Below are 21,190 nucleotides of genomic sequence, written 5' to 3' on the forward strand. Positions count from 1 at the left end.
AATCGCATGGAAATTAATCGATTATAAATAGGAAACACGATGGTAAAAAGGTAGTAGCAAATAGCAAGCGTGCCATTTACTTCTATTTTTTCCCAGCGCCAAAATCATTCTGTTACAGAATATTCAAAACTATTCTTCAATTTTGATGCCCTTTTGATTCTTGAAGGTATCTTCTTTTCTTGATGATGTTAATGGAGTGTTTGAGTGTTTTTTCCAATTCATTTATAATTTCAAGAAACATTTTTTATAATTCACTAGCAACGTCAACGATAATGGCGGATCAAAATTTTTCATTTTCATAATGTTTTTCAACGCATTTAATTTGATAGATGCACTTTTTGTTTTTCTTAGGGGTTGCATAGATCATAGATTAGATGCACTTTATAAACTCACTAACACAAAGATTCAGACATGATTAATTTTGCTGAACTAAGTGTTGCTGATGGTTGTCAGCATGGGGAGGCTTACGACGGCGGCGGTGGTGGTGCTGTGGCTGTGGACGGCGGCGGTGGCGGCGGAGTACATGAAATACAAAGACCCCAAGCAGCCGGTGGAGGTGAGAGTGAGAGATTTGATGAGTAGAATGACTCTTGCAGAGAAGATTGGGCAGATGACCCAGATTGAGCGTGAGGTTTCATCGGCAGATGTTATCCACAAACACTTGATTGGTAAAAATCAAATCTTGTTGAATTTCTTGTTTGACTTTCTTTATTATACATGAAGTGATATACTATATCTTTTGAAAAAGTTTGGTTCTTTGTTGATGAAAATGGCCCAATTCTTGAAAAGATTGAACTTATAGAAGCCTAATGTTGAATTGCAGTATTTAAAATTGAAAATTGCAACAATTGGTTAAGATACAATTTAGTTGAAGAAACCTAATGTTGATTGATACACAAACTGCAGAAGCAAAAGGCTTCCATCTTTACATAGTTTCTTGTTTTGTGTTTGTTTATATTTGATTTGAGACATTGAAAGCATTTAGAGGTAAAGTAGGAAGATTGGTTTGTGCAAAATAGGGAGTATTGTGAGTGGGGGAGGGAGTGTTCCTTGGCCAGAGGCGTCTGCAGAGGATTGGATCGGAATGGTGAACGCGTTCCAAAAGGGGGCTCTGTCGACGCGTTTAGGGATACCACTCATCTATGGGATTGATGCCGTTCATGGCAACAACAATGTATACAAAGCCACCATCTTCCCCCACAATGTTGGCCTCGGAGTCACCAGGCAAGTCCATTTCTGATGTGATGGATCAACTAGGTAGTTCTTGGATGGTGTTGACAAATCTAATCTGCGTGTAGGGATCCGGAGCTGGTGAGGAAGATAGGCGCTGCAACGGCTCTAGAAGTCAGAGCAACGGGGATTCAATACAGCTTCGCCCCTTGTATAGCTGTGAGTGAAGTGAAGTTGGTGATGAGCTTGCTTTTTTCTTGCTGGGATTCATGAATCCTCTTTGCAGGTGTGCAGGGACCCGAGATGGGGCCGTTGCTATGAAAGCTACAGTGAAGATCACGAGATTGTGCAGATGATGACCGAGATCATCCCCGGGCTACAAGGAGAAGTTCCATCAAACTACCCCAACAACTTCCCATTTGTCCAACCTAGGTTTGCAACATCATCTTGATTCTAACAATGTTGTTTGCTTCGACTTTTCTGATTCGTGTTTCCTGTGGTCGAAAGGGGTAAAGTTGCAGGATGTGCAAAGCATTTCGTGGGGGATGGTGGCACTGCCTACGGAATCAATGAGAACAACACGGTCATAGGCTGGAACGAGCTGCAAGACATCCATATGCCTGCCTATTTCGACTCAATCAGGAAGGGGGTCGCGACTATCATGATCTCTTACTCGAGCTTGAATGGAGTGAGGATGCACGCCAACTATGATCTCATCACCGGATACCTAAAGAACACTCTCAAATTTGAAGTAAAACATGCTCCCACTTGTTGAAAAATTAGCTCATGAAACCAAGGGCCTAATGAGTAATGGCTTCCTCTTTGTTTGAATCTTGCAGGGCTTCGTGATATCTGATATGCGTGGCATTGATCGCCTCACCTCCCCGCCTCATTCCAACTATACTTACTCTGTTCAAGTTAGCATTAATGCTGGGCTCGACATGGTAAGTAGGCCATGAAGATATTCATATTTGAACAAGCTAGCTACTCTGTCAAGTTTCTTCTGACTTGAATTTCTCTTAGATTATGGTTCCGGATGCCTATGAGGAGTTCATAGGCGATCTAACATTGTTGGTGAAGAAGAATGTGATCCCGATGAGCAGAATCAACGATGCAGTGAGAAGGATTTTGAGGGTCAAATTCATCGTGGGGCTGTTTGAGAATCCATTAGCTGATCTCAGTTTTGTTGACTATCTTGGAAGCCAGGTTTATTATCTCTCTAGTGTCTTCTTCATCTTCATCGTCTTGTTCATTTTTCCAGCTGAAATGATTCTTGTTTCTTTGTCTGTTTGATCCATTCTTGAAACAGGAGCACAGGGAACTGGCTAGGGAAGCTGTGAGGAAATCGCTGGTTCTGTTGAAGAATGGGAAAGATGGAGATGAGCCGCTTGTCCCGCTTCCAACGAGGCCGGAGAGGATACTCGTGGCCGGAAGCCACGCCGATGACATAGGCAACCAATGTGGAGGATGGACCATTGAATGGGAAGGACACTCAGGAAACATAACTGTTGGTGAGTTTTCTACTTGGAATGTTTTTTTTTCTTGCACTTGTTGGGAAACATTAGTTTAGGTGAAACCTTATTTTCTAACAATCATGGTCAGTTAGATAGTTGAAAACTGTACTACTTACTACTTTTGTAGGAACCACAATCCTGACAGCTGTGAGGAATTCTGTGGATCCCGAGACAGAAGTAGTCTACAATGAGAATCCGGGGGTTGAGTACCTAACGGCCAACAACTTCTCCTATGCAATAGTAGTTGTGGGGGAGCCGCCGTACGTGGAGACGTCCGGTGATAGCACGACACTAAGCCTAGATGGGAGTGCCTATGCAACGATCAGCAACGTGTGTGAGGCCGTGAGGTGTGTGGTGGTGCTCGTGACAGGGCGGCCCGTCGTGATTGAGCCATATCTTGGTAAGATGGATGCATTGGTGGCCGCCTGGCTTCCCGGGACAGAAGGCCAGGGTGTTGCCGATGTCCTATTTGGCGAGTATGGTTTTACGGGGAAACTCGCCCGTACGTGGTTCAGGACCGTTGATCAACTGCCGATGAATGTCGGAGATGCACACTATGATCCCCTCTTTCCGTTTGGCTATGGACTCACAACTACCCCTACGGCTGTGAGATCATCACAATAGGATTTCATTTCATCATACAACTCATTCTTTGGTGTATCACCATCGATGTAATTCTTGTGGATCACACGATATGGGATTTGGGATTTACTCAAAGTTTGACCACCATTTTGCCTTTTTTGATTTAAGAATATCGCATAGATCTTGTGCAGATTAATCTATGTTTTTGTTGAACTCTTCCAAGAATAACATGTATATGTAATACTAATATCAATGGAAACTAGCTTCTCCTTTTTTTTTTTTTTTTTTTTTAAATTATTAACGCCCTACTTTAGCATGCTGTATTGTTCACGTTGAATGTAAGTAACGTATATATACTATATCTTGTGTTAATATGGTACTCATTTTTCCTCCACAAAAAAATGTGATACTCATTCAAAATACAACAGTTTAAATTTTTTATTTTTAAAGGAGCTTCCAACTTGTGTTGTTCTTAAATTAGAACAAAAAAGAAAAGTAGAATAAAAAAAAGTGAAACAAATTACAACTGTCTTTTCATGATCTTCAGATTTTCAATTTAAGCCAATATTTATACTATATTAAAAAGAGAGTTTTTAATTTTAAATTGATTTCAAATCAATTTTAAAATTAAGTGGTAATTTTGTAGTTAGAATAAAATTGAAGGTTTATTTATAAGTTATACATCTTTTTTTCCCCTTTTCTTTAACTTCTTATTTTTCTATTTTATTTCTTTTTTAAAATTGTGAAATTCGACTAATTATAAAATATTCGATATGCATATCAAATTAAATATCATGACAAGAGCTTTAATTTGATATATGATATGTAAATATTGGATTTAAAATGTAAAAATTATATTTATTTAAAAATTAAAACTTAAGAAAATTCTCTCTCCTCTCTCCTCTTTTTTTTTTTCTTCAATAAATCTATTTTTTTCAATTATCTTTTAACTTAAATTGTTTTCTTTTTTCACAATATCATTTTTTTTATTAATATGAATATTTTTACATTAAACTAAATATATTTATCTTAAATTATGGTATTTTTAATTATATTTAGATTTTTTATATAATAATCAATTTTATGTATAATAAAATATAAAAATATTTTTCGTGCGTTGCACAAGTGCAAATGCTAGTTTAATGTAATTGACTAGATAACACTTGTTGTCGTGTCTCATGCTCCTAATTTATCAATCTAATTTGTATCCATGGGTATAGTTTTCGAAAAAATATTTAAGGATTGAGAATGCTAAATGCACATAATATGTGCACATATAATGCTTTTGAATTTTAAATTAAATTAAATTGGTTTAAGTTTTTATTATCTGTCAAGCCTTTAATTAATTAAACATATGACTACTTTATCCCTAAATTAATTTGACGTCCATTATGAGGATGATTTTTTTCCCTATATTCACACAAATATTTTAGGAAATAAATAGTTAGTTTGATTCTAATAATCTCCACTATCATCCAAATTAAACATCAATTTTTTGGATAACTTACTGGCGATTTTTTTAATATTGACTTTTAGATACAATTGTGCATGAAATGAATTTTTTATAAAAAGAAAAAATATAGTATAAACTTCATAATTTTGAAAATATAATCAATTAAGCAATTTAAGGATACCAATCTATGTGAATGACATTTGTAATCAAACTCCATAACTTTTTTTAAAAAATATTTTTATTTTATTTAACAATTTGTCACAAAAATTGTCGATGTACTGTTTTGTTAAGAGATTGGAAAATTCTAAACTAATTTTGTATAATATGGATGATTCCATGATAATTAATAAGAATATACAAAGTCATCACTTAAATTACAAATCCACTTGAAATATATTTTAATAACATAAATTTTGATACCTCGTTCCAAAAGAATGAATATAAATTTTGAAGATCACATATCATATGTATGATATTGGTGAACAAATTATTATATATTGAAGTGGAGTTAATTAAATATATTTTTATGTAATTAAGTGTTGATAGAAAAGTTATATATATATATATATATATATGGTCGGTATCTAGTGTGAATTTCTAAAATTTGTGAAACTTAAGAACCTTTCTAGACCATTGATCTTCAATGATCCAATGGACGAAATTAAATATAGGATTTGCATAATTTTGTGTTAAAAAGTCGGACATTTCTTAAAATAAATGATTGAAGGGTATTTTGGTGAACATTGTTAAGTCAGATAATTAATGATCATATCAAATCCCATAATAACCGCATTGAATATTACTTACTATAAAAAATATTACACATACCATTCATCTGTCATCATCATCATAATTCATATCACTTTTGTTCATTGAAGAATATTAGTGTTCATGTTTTAAATATATGTAATATCTTTTGTTTCATTGATTTATCGGTAGTGGAGGTTTGTTGAAATTGTATATATTTTTTTAATTTAGATAATTGTCATATTCATGTTTACATTGTTTAAAACAAAATATACCCTTGTTCATATAAATATATAAGTTTATTCATCGTCTTTGGTTGTTCGTGTTCATCACATAAGTATATATTGTTCATGTTCGTTCATGTGAGTTGTTCATCCTCATCGTATGTATTGTTCATCACATTTCACATAAGTATATATAAGTTTGACTCAGGTCCTATTGTTCATCACTATTGTTCAAAATAAATTATTTGTTGTTCATGTAAGCCTCTAAGTTTATTCATCTTCTTTATTTACACGTGTTCATCACATACATATATATTGTTCATGTTCGTTCATGTAAGTTGTTCATAGTTGTGGTTGTATAAAATTTAGTTTACAATTAGCGTATAATTCTAGGAAATATGGCAACATAAACAATGAGGCTAAAACTCTAAAATATGATAATTAATAAGTTGTCAAACACAAAAGATTACATGTACACATGATAACATGATTTTAGGTAGTGGACGGTTTTAAAAATTGTTAAATGACAAATTAATCCTTCATTCCATAAAAAGCCGCCGATGCTTTTGGAATCTACAGCCGTTAGATTTAATCAAATCGGTGGCCATAGTAAGTTCCCCATTCTCACAAATATTTAGTGTTCTCACATGATCCTTCCCCTTTATATATATATATAGGGTTAGGCTAGGGTGAAAACACCTTTAAGTGTTTATAATAGGAATACATATTAACCATAGATCTTTTTAATCATACGGTCAAGATTTAAGTTTTACTTATGGATTCGTGCAAATTAATTTAATGGGTGAATCATACTGTAAACATTCGCCAAGGGTATGTTTGTAAAAAAACATACGTCTGCTCATCCTCACAACTACATTCCTCCGAAAATAGAGCCCAATTTATTTGGAAATTGAATTTGGCTGCAAAGTGAAATGATTGTTTTTGTTGAAACGTATCTCTGGTAATTAATGATAGATATGATCTAATTTGTGGAGATATTCCAAACAAATAAGCTTCCGCGTATGAATTAGGATTCTTAGGGTTTTTTTCCACACTTCATCACTTCCGGCGCTGTTTCCAGGCAACTATTCATAAGCACTAGAATACTAAATTAAGCCGGGCTAGAGTATTATTTATCTAGAATGGCGATTACGAAAGCAAAGCGAACTGGTATGTAGACGATGATGCTTTGCCTTTTTTTTTTGTTTTAATAAAATTTTGTTTGTTTTTTTGCTTGAATCAAAATCGAAATCAGCTTGAATGTTTGATTCGTCGATGGGTTGAATGTTCAATCGATGGGTTGTTTTGTTTGATTCGTCGATGGAGACTTCGAGGATTCAGTAGTGATAGATGTTTTCCGAAAATGGTGTTTTATTTATTGAGTAAATACCAAAAATGATATGTGATCTATCATTGTCACTATATGCAATTGGATGTTATATATTCAAAAAATGGTGGTCCCCGACCATTGTTGTTGGTGAACCCTAGCACAACTATTTAAAAAACAGTAATATGTCGATGGTTTTTAACTCTTTGTTGAATCAAAATATGTATAGGACAAGATAGCTCGAAGGACAAAGGGAAAAGGATTGCTAGAGACGAAGATGAAGATGATGTTTTCCAAGGTTATGAGATTGTTGTGTGGCAATATTTTTAGGTTTTTTACGCGTGCTGTGTTGTATGTAGTCAATGGCTGACATGTTTATTGGAATTTAGTAAAGTGCGTGAAAAAATAATGTATTTTGCATGAATCGATGGTATGGGACAGGGATATAGTAGTCATCTGAAGCAAGCACTAAGTATCAATTTATATGGTATGAATCACATATTATGTTAGGATTAATAAGTTATTTATTCGATTGAATTATATAATACAACGGCTGAATCAATGTATGATAGTATGTGATTCAACGATTAGTGCTCTGTGATTCATTCAATATATTTCATTTTTTTAATATGGAAAAATGCAATTGAATTATGAATGCAGTTGATTCATCTATCGTTCTTTAGTTGTTAGCACATGATTCATGAATTGTTCTATGAATCTTCATGTCTCATATATGTGTGTGGAATGATTTGCGTGTATGTGGTGTATGCATCATATAAATGAATCAATATGAAATAAATTATAATTAGCGTGAATATTTCATATGATGTATGAACAAACAGTTATTACAAGCATAATTAATGGGCATATTTCCATTAATACTTAACGCATATAATTATCTAACGTTATGAAATGTCATTTTGATGGCAGCTTACATTGCACAGAAGAAAGGGAAAGGAGTAGTAATTGGCGATAAAAATGATGATGCAGATGAAAATAGAAGGAAAGAAGGTTTGAATCATGCTTTAGTATGCGGTGTTTAATTTATTTAAGATTAGCACGAAAAATAATTGTCCGTCTTGCTGCAGCACGGACAAAGCATAGGAATGATGAATTCATGAAGGATATGAAGCGTGCTATGATGGAGAGCTTGTTAGACGGTATGTAGACACATATTTTTTTTTTCCAAAGTTTACTTTATAATAGCATTGGTGGAATTTTTAATTGGCGTACCTTATGAATTAGGGGTATTGAGTAAGAGGAAGAAAGTGGATGTTGCGGGCAATTCTGAGCAAGAGACATCGGATGATTCGAACGGGGAGGATGACTCTCCTGTTGAAGTCGTAAAAAAGACTAGGCATGAGAAACGCAAGGAGGGGATGGTGAACTACAAAGAATGGTCTGTTAGAGCGTATGAGGATTATCCGACATTGTTCACGAGAACAACTCCTGCTGTGTTTGTGAAAGCTGTGCAACAGATGAATGACCAACAAAAGCAGGCAGTGGCGGATTTGGGTTTTGATTATTTACTGGATCTTCGTATTACTGAACTACCTGGGAAATTAAATTACTGGTTGATGGATAGCTACAATGCTCATACGTCAGAGATTGTTCTTCCATTTGGTAAGACGATTCCTGTTACCGAGGAGAATGTGTATCGAGTATTGGGGTTTCCAAGAGGATATATGAATATTGTCCTAGTCGATAATGATGATAGAACACCTTTGTTTGATGACTGGAAAGCGCGGTTTCCTGGAAGAAATCCAAGAAAGATAAAGATCAACGAGGTCAGGGATGATATGCTGGCTTGCCAGGATGGAGGTAGATGGTTCAAAATTCAATTCATGATTATGGTTGGTCATTGCTTGATTCAGAGCTTTACGAACGGGTCCGTAGTGCCTAGGGTTATTAGATGTTTGGAGGATCTGGATAGTGTTCAAGATTGGAACTGGTGCGAGTATGTGATAAGATATCTGATTATGAGCAAGGGACCATGGCAGAAGAACACAAAGCAGTTTTACACTGGTCCGACAATGTTCATGACGGTATGTAAACAAAATAATTGATGCCTTTAATACTTTCATAATTCGGGATTACCTGAATCAGATGCTTATCATTTTAATGTTATAACATTTATGTTTTTGCTTGTTGTAGGTATTTTACGTTGACAGGCTGAATTGGGTTAATTCGGATGTGAGAAGAGACTTTCATTTGTTTAAAGCATGGAACGCCAAGAAGTTGAAGGATAGGGAGCTTGCTGAAGTAAATGGCGGTGGGTTTGGTGATGGGATAATTCTTGATCCCATTACGATATATGGGCCAGCCCCTCCTGATCATTTCCAAGTGAACCAGGTTGGTGTTAACGAACAAGTGGCAGATGATATAATTGGGGTAGTTACAGAGGAAACTATTTTGGATAGGCTGACAAGAGAGATGGTTCAGTTCGAGAAGTCAAGAGATAAGATTATGGCAATTTTGAACATAGCTGATGATGCAGACCTTGCTTCATATGCGTTCAAGCAAAAGTTTGAAGAAGCGAAGAAACTTATGGTTAAGGCTCCATATATGTTAACGAAGATGCCTGTTGATAGGCTTGATAATGCCATTTGCGGTGAAGGTCTGTCGACTGGTGCAGTGTTTGATGATGGGCTACGTTACGATGAATCTCTTTTCAAATCATGTGATGCAGCAATGTCTAAATCCTGCACGCATATAGGTCGTCTTGACGATCTCTCGACTTGCAACCTTGGGGCAGGAGACCCAACGGGCATTGAGAACTCATATGGGCTGGCACCTGGTTTGGTGGACAGAGATCGAGAGATATCAAAGGTTTATATTTTATTTGATAATGTATAATTAAATTTGTAAAAGTGTTAAAAAAATTTAGGATTAATAATAGATCGATTTAGTTGTGTTTTATTTGTTTGTGAAACTATTTTTTTTTAATGTTCATATTGTACAGGACATTGGAGGGGAAGGTGATCGTGAGACGTCGTTGGTTAGAAAGGAATTTCCAATTCAGCCTCAGTCAGCCAATACAAGTTTGATTAATCCAGATGTCAATGTAGGTTGCTTAACAAAACCATTTTTACAATATATTAGTATGAATAAGTTGTTAACGTGTAATGTTGGTATGAACAGGTTGCAACCAACGAGGCTGCACGTGCCGCAGCCGCACCTGTGAATGTGCCTGAAAAAATGGTGCGTACACATTTGTGTGTAAGATTGCTTTATTTATACTATAATGGCTTAATTTATACTGTAATAATTTGTTTGATGCACTGGCTATTATAAGTTCCTTGAATCAACATTTTTATTATTTGGACAGGTTGAACGTGTGGATGATGAAGATGGGCAACAAAATGTGCAACCTTCACGTCGTGCGAGGACCAATATTGCAAGGATTACAATAAAGGATGGCGAAGAGAACATGGTTTATGAAAACCCTACGACACTGGTAAAGCGGTTGCGTAGTGGGCGTTTGTAAGATATTTCGATGTGGTTGTAATATAAACTAATTGAATCAGGTTTCGGGTGCGTGCGTCAGGAATGAAAATGTCGACCGATATGTGTTGAAGCCTCTGGAACAAAATGTATGTATTGTAGTTTGACAAGTTTATGATGGTTGGCTGTATTGTGTTATATTATTTTGTGCGATCTATGAGGATGTTTGTAGTATGCAGAAATTTGTAGTAATTAAATCTGTTAGGTGTAATTTCAGTTGGTGCGTAATCAAACATTGATTGATTCATGCGGATATGGTTATAGGTTCTTACGTATACACATAATCGAAATTTGTTAAAGTGTGATTCATGCATCTCACTTGGTTGGTTCGTGCAAAAATAGATTATTTTGCAGACACCAGAACCGTTAGGACCAAAATGCAGGGGGAAGAAATTACTTCGGAGAACTACTTTCAATTTATCACCCTTCGTGGAGAGGACAGTCAATACGACGAAAAGGTTGACTAAGAGGGAGAAGGCAATTGGACTATTTGCGTTGTACAACCGCGCTCATAAGCCGTAAATGATTATTTCATAGTGCATATAAAATACTGTATTTTTTTGTGAAAAAAAAATTGTTCCTATAAAGTTTATTCTAATGAGTTTTCCTTATTTTGCAGGAATGATGTTATTTTTGAGAAAGATAAAAAGGTTCTTCGCAGGGTCAACTTTGTTTCCTTATGCAGGGATAGCCTAGTCGATCTTGAGTTAATTGATACATGGACTTCGTTTTTGAATTGGAATGAACAGTTCCGTTCCGACACATCCCCCAGTCGCTTCTTTGCATCTACTCAAATCTGTGTAAGTAATTAGATGCAACGTTGTATTAGTTTTATGCATAAATAGTTTGAAATTGATTGGATTTGCATAATTTATTTGTAGTTGGAATCGATTGTTCAACCACCAAGCAGTTGGCCTTATAAAAGGCGGAGAGATATTTTTTTCAGGCTATTAACAACTGAACTAGTCAATCTTCAACATACGAATATCAATGATATTGACATGGTTCGTACTTAAATGTGATAAATACAATCTCTAAATTATTTAGGACTAATATGTCATATGTTAAGTAAATTATCTCCAATTTGGTGTGCAGTTTGTTTTTCCAGTATGTAGAGTGATGAAGTATTACGCTTTATGCGTGGACCTGAAGAAGGAAAGGGTGCATGTCTTAGATAGTCAAAACGAGAGTGAAGCTCAGATCAAAGAAGAAAAATACACCCGAACAGTTGATGAATTAATATGTTTTGTTGTATATAGTTTTCTTTTTATGTTTTTATTCTGTTATAACTTGTTCTAATAAGTAATTGTTTTATTGTCTTAGAAGCAAATGTTGATGGACTACATGACCAATATCAATGAAGTTCATAAGAGCATTATTGTGAAGAGGTCAAAGATGTCTATAGTTCACATAAAATGGGGTGATGTGAAGAACATTAATGACACAGGAGTATACCTAATGAGGCATATGGAGACTTTCATGGGTGAAGGTGCATATACTTGGAGCTGTGGTCTAACTGCGAAACTGAAGAAGCAATTGAATCTGTTGAGGGTGAGGTACTGTGCAACTATTATTGGGTGGGAGAAAAATAGTGTTAAAGATGACGTTACTGTTAGTGCGACTGACTACTATGAGGAGGTTGTTGGTGACCCGAGCATTAACATCGACATGACACTGCTTGGATAAAAACAACATTATTGGCATGACAGTTAGTATTTTTTTGTTTTTTGGTAAAAACATTGGACAATGTTTACAGTTATTTAAGCATTTATATGGATGCAAATTTGTGTTTGGATTATGATCGTTTTAAGATAAAGAATATTTATAATATGCGTGAACAGTTCCATTAGATGGTTTAGTATGTATTTTTTTCGATCAATTTCATTGGTGAACACTTTACCTACGTATGCTTTCTTACAATCCTCATGAATTGGTAGATACGAATGAGCACGTTCAAGTTCACCATGATTAATTTTGTATTCTATATATTCTTGTAGAATAAAACTTTGGAAGATGCAATGGTTATCTGCAGTAATAGAATGTGGACAATTAATACAGCCAGTTACAATGGTTGTTTCGATCAATGAACAAGTATGAATCGAGAGGCAAATTACATGAATCAGATAACAATGCATACTATTATATAATTTAATTCATTCATTTCTGGTACATACTACTCAATCTCTACATAAAAACTGCCGTTGGAATGAATATACCAGTAACTAATGAATGGAATGAATATAAGGGCACTTTGAATTGTATGTTTCACTGGAATAACATGAGTACTTTGAATTGTATGTTTTAGTAGTAAGTATTTTGTAACCATAGACTATACTGCATGAATCAGCAGTAATTATTGTGCTAAAGTAATTTTTTTAAAACTATGGAAGATTTTTAGGAAAACATGTTATATGTGGAATAAGTAGTATGAACATTCCTGATGTCTGTATGAATCATATTTCATTATTAGTCATTTAAAAGAATTAGCTAAATTAAAACAGTAAAGATGGCAAAGGTGGTAGCAAAAAACTTCATTACGTGCATTAAATTGCATTAAATAAAACAAGATGGTGGTCATATATTGTTATATCCAATGGAAGATGAGCTTTAAAATCTAGAGGTAAAGTCTGTAAATCCAAAACTGTAAAGCTTAAAAAAGGATTAAAAATCAAAAGCAGTAGTAAAAAATCACTCCTCGTCGCTCTCTTCTTTGACAACCTTTCCACAATTGCGGGAATCATGTCTAACTAGACGACGACATTTCCTGCATCTTCTCTTTGGTTTTTTCGCCTTCTCAGCTTCTACCTCATAAGTTGACTTCAATCTCTTGCCACTTCCCTTAGTCTTCACGGCATCTGGAGGATGAACATTTACAACTGAAGGGATCTTCGAACCATAGAATAATTCAAACATTTTTTGCTTCCCGCTCACAGGAGACAAGCATTGTGCGCCGTTTGAATTAAGTTCTGCCCAACATTTCAGTTCTGTTAAGAGTGAATCAGCTAGCTCGTCATTCCCTTCTGCAATGCCAATACAACGAAAAGCCTCTGCCATCAATGACTTGTTGCGTGACTTCATGTTGCTAGTTGATATAACTTCTGCACTAGCAGCCTTTAGCCATCGATGTACTATATATTTGGAAGGAATTAACTTCATTCCCACATTTCGCATAACAACAAACATATGTCGACATGGAAGACCAACCCTCACAAACTTTTTGCAGGAGCATGTAATGGTTTCTTCTGACGCTATATGCACAACCTTAAACACACCATTAGATCTGTCATCTACGGAGTATCGTTGCTTGTCGTCGTCTGTCTCCATTGACTTTATACGGAATCTATCAATAGCCTCAACGATCTCCGTTTGAATATCCATAAACACATTCCTGGTGTATATAAGTGAGGCATGGTGTTCCAGTGGGGTGTGAATCTTCAATGGGGGCACCGTTGTCTGATCTACAATGCACGCCTGTTTGTAATTATGCCGTTGTGCCTCCATAGCACTCTCAAAGTGAATGTAGAATGCAGCGAGATTGGAATTCCGATTCAAGTATCTCCGAAAAAAACTATTCTCGCTTTCGGATAATGATGTCATTCTAAACAAGCCGCTCATGCTCAAATCTCGAAAGTAGGCAGGTATCCAATACAAACGGAGTGAAAACATATCGGCAAGCCATGTGTTGTCAGTCAACTCATATTGATCTAATACTTCTGTCCATTTCCTTTCAAAATCAGATGGCTCATCCAATTCCGACCATACAACAGAATGTATCTCGCTTTTCAGTTCGGCATCTTCTCGTAAAGAATTCGGCAATTTCTGAGCAAGCTTCATCATGATATGCCACATACAGAACCTGTGTCTTGTGTTGGGCATGACATTTTCAACAACAATTTTCAACGCTGGGTCTTGATCTGTTATAATCATTGCAGGAGCGGTTCCCATGCATTCAATAAACTGTTTTAAAATCCATGAGTATGAACTCACATCCTCTCTAGTTAGTAACCCTGCTCCAAATGTAACACACCCACCATGATTATCCTTGCCGGTAAATGGAGCAAAAATCATGTCGTACCTATAACCATTGTAAACGTTATAATACACATGTAAGCCGAATTGAACAATTGTTTAAAAAATTTATACGTGTACAGAAAATTTGTTTACCTGTTCGTTGTATACGTGGCATCAAAGGACACCGCATCACCAAATATCGAGTAATTTTGAACAGCAACAGCATCACTCCAAAACAAACTCTTCACCTTGTGTGTTTCATCAACTAAATATTCACACTTGAAACATTCATCAGTTTCACGTTTACTTAGAAACCTGTCAAGTAGTAGTTGTGCATCAACACCATCCTCGTATGAATTCATGGTGTAAGATAGATTTTTAAAATCCTTGCTGGTGCACCCCACTTCCTCAAAACTTCCAACCAGTTCTTTAAAAATACGAAATGCCCTCACTGGGCCAATATTGGCCTTGGCACACTTCAGCATAATCAACTGATGTGACTCATCCATTTTCCGATTGTATTTCATAAGGTGACGACAATCTTCAGTTACGAGGGAATGGTTGTGTAATTCAGAGAAGCTGGTGAAAACATAATTGCCATCATCATTAAGTGTTGTAGTGATACGAGCCTTACAGCCATTTCTGGTAGAGGGTTTTCGGCGTCGTATTTTCTTTTGAACACTTGATTCTGATATATCTTTCTTCGAGTCCGGCTTCACACCTTCTCTTGTGCAGATGAAGTATTGATACAATACTTGTCGATGTTTGCCTCTTTTCATACCCCCCCTACGAGTACCGAAGCCCGCTGCATGTCCATACATTTCGTAAAACTCATACGCTTCATCCAATGTCGTGAACACTTTACCTACATATTTCTTACTATCCTCACAAATCGGTAGGTACGAATGAGGACGTCGAAAATGACCATGATTAATTACATCATCTGAAAAATGTATAGAATAAAACTTAGAAAAATAGGTTTCTTAATGAAATGCATTGTCTAATACAGTCAGATTTAATCCATAGACTGTAGACAAGTAATAACATGATATTTGCCTCTTTTCCTCACAAATCGGTAGGTACGAATGAGGACGTCGAAAATGACCATGATTAATTACATCATCTGAAAAATGTATAGAATAAAACTTAGAAAAATAGGTTTCTTAATGAAATGCATTGTCTAATACAGTCGATGTTTGCCTCTTTTCATACCCCCCCTACGAGTACCGAAGCCCGCTGCATGTCCATACATTTCGTAAAACTCATACGCTTCATCCAATGTCGTGAACACTTTACCTACATATTTCTTACTATCCTCACAAATCGGTAGGTACGAATGAGGACGTCGAAAATGACCATGATTAATTACATCATCTGAAAAATGTATAGAATAAAACTTAGAAAAATAGGTTTCTTAATGAAATGCATTGTCTAATACAGTCAGATTTAATCCATAGACTGTAGACAAGTAATAACATGATATTGTTTCGCATGAATCAATAGTATGAATTATAAAAGCAAATGCATGAATCAGATTATAATTCAGATTATTATAAATCACCCCATATAAACTGGACGATCTACTAACAGAGTTAATGGTGACAGAAAATTAGGCAGCGAACATCATATGCAATCAATAACTCTACTAATAGAAAAAATGAAAGAAAATCAGCCACCGAAATTGTAAGGTGAATCAGACATAGATTGATGATATACATACCACACGACACCATAATGTTCTTGAAGCCTCGACTGTGTTTTCTGGAAATTGAAGTTTTGTGATGATTCAATGTACAGAGGCTCGGTTTCTGGAAATTGAAGATTTCTGGAAATAATAATTGAGTAAGTGATAGCCGATTAGGTTAAGTGATAGAGTAATTGAGATTTGGTTTGATATGGAAAGATCATGCAAATAAAAACCAAATCATGTCTAACGGTTTTACTAAATATTAAAATTACATGAATAACCTCATTCAATATAAACGTGTATAATGGGGCTGCAAAATGGGACGAAATCCAGCCATCAAATCTCTTAAAATCAATGGATGATATGTGATCCTATTTTAAACAAAAAAAATGTTTTTATTTTAGCCCAACTCTCTCTCTCTCTATATATATATATATAGGGTCACACTCAGGAAAAAAGTACTCCTTAGATTAAGAAAGAAGAAGAGATTCTAACCACTCGGTTCATCAGATCTGACGGCTAAGATTTATCAACTAATTACTGCTTAATTAATTATATGATATCGGAATGAGTGTATATGCAAGAGTAAAGGATATAGATGTAAAATACATTGTTTCGTTATTTAGGAAATTTCATCAGATCGCGGATTTTTCTCAGTTCTCATTGAATATGACAATCGAGATGGATTTCTACGAATTATTGACACATCCCATTTCATCTGCTATTATAATCTCGTATCTGTTTCACCATCCGATTCGTTTTCACGATCGGAAAGATGGATCCCAAAAAGCTTAAAGCTCCAGGTTCGATGAATTTTTTCCAAATTATTCGATTGATTGTGGGTTCTTTGCTGTATGATTTCAATTTACTTTTGTTTGCAGTATTGGAAATTGTATGACCTTCAAATCCCTAACATAGTTCTTGAAATCTGTGCTAGTACATCCAACACCTTTATAACTTCCCACCATCTCCCTAACCATACGAAACGTACGCATTGGGCCAATATTAGCCTTTATGCCGGACATAATTAACATTTGTTGGATCTCCCCGACGTTCCTGTTGGCTGGCATAAAGTGTTGGGAGGGACCAGGTACCATCGAATGTGAGTGACCTTCGTTGAAAGTACGAATATAGTAACCACCAGTAGTAACTTGAAAAATTGCACGTGCCATGCAGTTCGCCTTGCAGGATGTGGTCCTTCTTTTCTTTGTATGCGGATTGATACGCGACGCATCGGTGTAAGCCCATACTCCTTGTCTATTACACAAAGCATACTGCATTCGTACTATTCCATCCTTTGCTCGATCTTTGGTGCCCATGCGGACTTGAAATCCACACGCTTTTGCGTATTTCTTGTAGAATTTTACACCATCATGCAGGTTAGCAAACATCTGGCCAGTATGTGGTCTACGCGAGTCCTCAACTTTGGGAAAACACAATTTGGCAATCGATGAGCTGCTGTCATCTGCCATCAAAGTCAATAATATTTTGGTGATATATGTTTGTGTGAATACTATATATTAAAACATTAACTCCATTCAAATAAACAGATATCTATGAACTGTTGGCTAGTCTTCGCCAGAAACTAAGAATATTAAAATTTATGATCACCAATTGTTAAAGTAAACATCTTGTAATAACGTACATCCTTATTTCTCAGATTAATTGAACATAAATACCATAAAATACATATACAAATGGAATTAAAATATCAATAACCTAAATATAAAAATACTTCTTTTTTCGTACCTGCAATAATAAATTAATAGTCAGCTGAATGTTTATTAATTTTCTCCTTGTTACAGTTTATGAACTCACTGTTAATGTCATTCACTGAGTTCTTTTCGTAGTGTGTTTTCTACAATTCTATCTAACAAACTTCACGACCCACTAAGGGCCCTATAAAGAGAACTGTTAACTTCAATACCTCTTCTTATTGGTGCCGACTGGTGCGCTTCCTACCAAGGTGTTGAACAACTAATGAGTTCCATTCAATACTATTGGATTGCATTCCATTGAACTAACTAAACAAACTTATATAAATATGTAAAGAAAATATTCAGTGCAAAATTTAACGTTTTTTATGTAAGTCTATACAGTAATACCTTCAAAATCCATTGGAGGTTCCATCGATGATTGCATAGTACTCTGGAAAATTTGTAATTGATCTGAAGAAGTTGTCGAATGTTTCTTTACATTGATATGCTCTCGAACTAGGTTAGATGGGCAGATTTGGTGAAAGATACGTTTCTTGCCAATAAAATGTAACTGAATCATTGAATATATCTCTTAACATTAATCTGATTTGATTGGCACTAATTTAGGAAACAAACGGATATCATAATTAACAAAATTACATTGATGTCCTTCAGTTAATAATAAAGAGACAATTTTGATATTGAAAATGGACCGATGGATTGCTTCAAATGGATGGCCAAGATCACTTCTTTCTTCTCTCCTACATTTAGTCACTTTTCATTGAACCATTGCCTATATATATATGGAAGAGTTCAATGAAGACCACTTCCCTATATAGAGAATGAAGATCAAATCAGAGCCATTGATCTCACCAAAATCAATGAATCAGATTCATCCGAATTCTTCAAGTTTAGGAAATCCCGTAAATTCCCCATTTTCCAATTCTGGGAACCAACGAACATTATTATGAACTTACGAACATAAGTATGTTTATTTGTATGTTCATTTGTTTTTATACGAACATATCGACGAACATTAGTATGTTCATTTATTTTTTATACGAACACATCGACAAACATTAGTATGTTCGTAAGTTCATAATAATGTTCGTTGGTTCCCAAAATTGGAAAATGAGGAATTTACGGGATTTCCTAAACTTGAAGAATTCGGATTAATCGGATTCATTGATTTTGGTGAGATCAATGACTCTGATTTGGTCTCTATTCTCTATATAGGGAAGTGGTCTCCATTGAAGCTGACCATATATATATTCTTTAATTTGGAGAAAGTTGATTTGAACTGTAGAATCCACTGTTTACAAATACGAGCTCGTTTGGTACGTGGTATGATATAAGGTGCAATATATTTGACTGAGATATCTTTTATTATATCATATTAATATCATGTTTTGTGAAATGTATTAAAATATCTATAAAATAAAGATCTTTATCGTTTGAATGTCCTAATAGAAGACGCGACATATGTTCCATTTTTTATAACTGAGTGGCCGCCACACATTGTGCGTTTATATTCTTATCCAATTATGTTTTGAAAAATATTCATTTATGATTGATTATAATTAATATATGGCAGGTCGAAGTCGGTTGCGTATGTTTGGGATGCTTCTGCTCCCCAAAAGGCATGAGTGACAGCATGGAGATCCTTAAGAAACAGATTACCTACATGTGATAATTTGAGAAAGAGGAATGTTGAGATAGGAGAAGTGGAGATGAACTGTAATGAGTGCTTTCATCAAGTCGAGACGGCCGACCATCTGTTTTTACTCTGCCCGAAGGCCGATGCGGTGTGGGATGCTATCCAGAGTTGGATTGGTTTTCAGTCGGATCGATCATTTGGTATCAATGCACACTTCATCGCATTCACACATTTGGGCAGAGGGAAGAAGAGCCACAAGTTCCTGAAGGCTCTGTGGACTTGCACGATTTGGATACCTTGGAGACGAAGGAACGAAAGTAGGTTTGAAGGTAAGGCCAGGGACATCAATAGTACAACCATGGAGATTAAAGCTAGAATGTGGAGTTGAAACAAGATTTTTGATATTTTAGTTTGGGAGTCTAATTTTTCATCGTGGTGTTCAAACGTGTTTGCTGGCTCCCTTTGTAACTGAAATCTTTTGGTACTTCTGGTACCAGTTTTAATGAAAATGTTGTTTTTTCTGATAAAAAAACATATGGCAAAATTATCAAACTCTCGAAAAAAAATGAAGAACATAATACGGTGAATCATTGTATAATATGTATGATTCCATGATAGTCTAATTAAAATCAAATATTAGAAAGTTAAAATGAATCACTATAATTATGAAAATAATATCACACGATGATCACATTATTCGATTGTTTCATAATATTATATTATACTCCCTCCGTCCCACTAGACTTGGCACACTTGCCTTTTTTGTTTGTCCCACTAGAATTGACATTTTCCTAAAATAGTATGTGGTCCCTACTTTCTCTACTCACATAAAATAAGTGGACCCTACCTACTTTACACTCTTAACCTTTTATTCTTAATCTCCGTGCCCAACTCAAAAGTGCCAAGTCTAGTGGGACGGAGGGAGTAGTACAAAATATTATCAGATGTTAGTGAAATTGAAAAAAAGTATTTAAAAAATTAAAAGGAATCAACATAATTGGGAGACATGTTCACCACCTTGTTCGATTAATTCATAAAATTATACTCCATCTGTTCCCCAAATAACTTCATCATTTTCCTTTTTGGTACGTTCCCCAAATAATTTTTTCTTTCTTTATTTCTTTTTATCTTTGGACAGCTATCCCACCACTAGTATTTTATTTCTTCTTACTTTTCACTTTTTCACCATTCTCAATACTATTATATACACCTTTTCACAACTTTCAATAATAATTATAACATTTTTTGCCCACTTTCAATACAATTAACAACTTTTTTTTTTAAATTCGTGTCGTCTGATAAACATGCAGTTTTACCTCTTGGTGTGTCATATTTGATGTTTACTTATGAGGATTTTGTGTGTTTGATGATTTATTTGAGCTTATATTGATTTATGGTCAAGAACTTGTCACTTGCTTGTTGTTTGAACGAATTTTCAAAAATAATGAAGCAGAATTTGGAAGAATTGGCTGAAATACAAGTTGTAGTTCGTCTCAAGAGGAGTTCGTAAGCGCAAACGGATTGTAAATCGGAGTTCACGAGGGAGAACGAGCCCAAACAAAATCGCTGCGCAAAGTTGTCAGGAGTTCTGTTTCGTCATGCGGGCCAACCATGCGG

General features: G+C 35.3%; 2 protein-coding genes across 2 annotated transcripts; one reads left to right on the forward strand and one right to left on the reverse strand.

Moving 5' to 3' along the window:
- Positions 1–3,544, forward strand: LOC131023076 (uncharacterized). The gene is made up of 10 exons (XM_057952621.1): positions 1–50; positions 454–668; positions 1,020–1,224; positions 1,299–1,389; positions 1,457–1,602; positions 1,678–1,921; positions 2,010–2,114; positions 2,194–2,376; positions 2,480–2,681; positions 2,812–3,544. The coding sequence occupies exons 1-10, from the start codon at positions 40–42 to the stop codon at positions 3,306–3,308; spliced, it is 1,899 nt and encodes a 632-aa protein (XP_057808604.1). The 5' UTR covers positions 1–39; the 3' UTR covers positions 3,309–3,544.
- Positions 3,545–13,209: 9,665 nt separating this feature from the next.
- Positions 13,210–15,041, reverse strand: LOC131007255 (protein FAR1-RELATED SEQUENCE 5-like). Its single transcript, XM_057934410.1, has 2 exons — positions 14,686–15,041; positions 13,210–14,596 (listed from the first exon to the last, which is right to left on the reverse strand). Exons 1-2 carry the CDS (start codon positions 15,039–15,041, stop codon positions 13,210–13,212), a joined length of 1,743 nt encoding a protein of 580 aa, XP_057790393.1.
- Between the last annotated feature and the right edge of the window lie 6,149 nt (positions 15,042–21,190).

The sequence above is a fragment of the Salvia miltiorrhiza genome, chromosome 1, assembly GCF_028751815.1.
Source record: "Salvia miltiorrhiza cultivar Shanhuang (shh) chromosome 1, IMPLAD_Smil_shh, whole genome shotgun sequence".
NCBI classification, from domain to species: Eukaryota; Viridiplantae; Streptophyta; class Magnoliopsida; order Lamiales; family Lamiaceae; genus Salvia; species Salvia miltiorrhiza.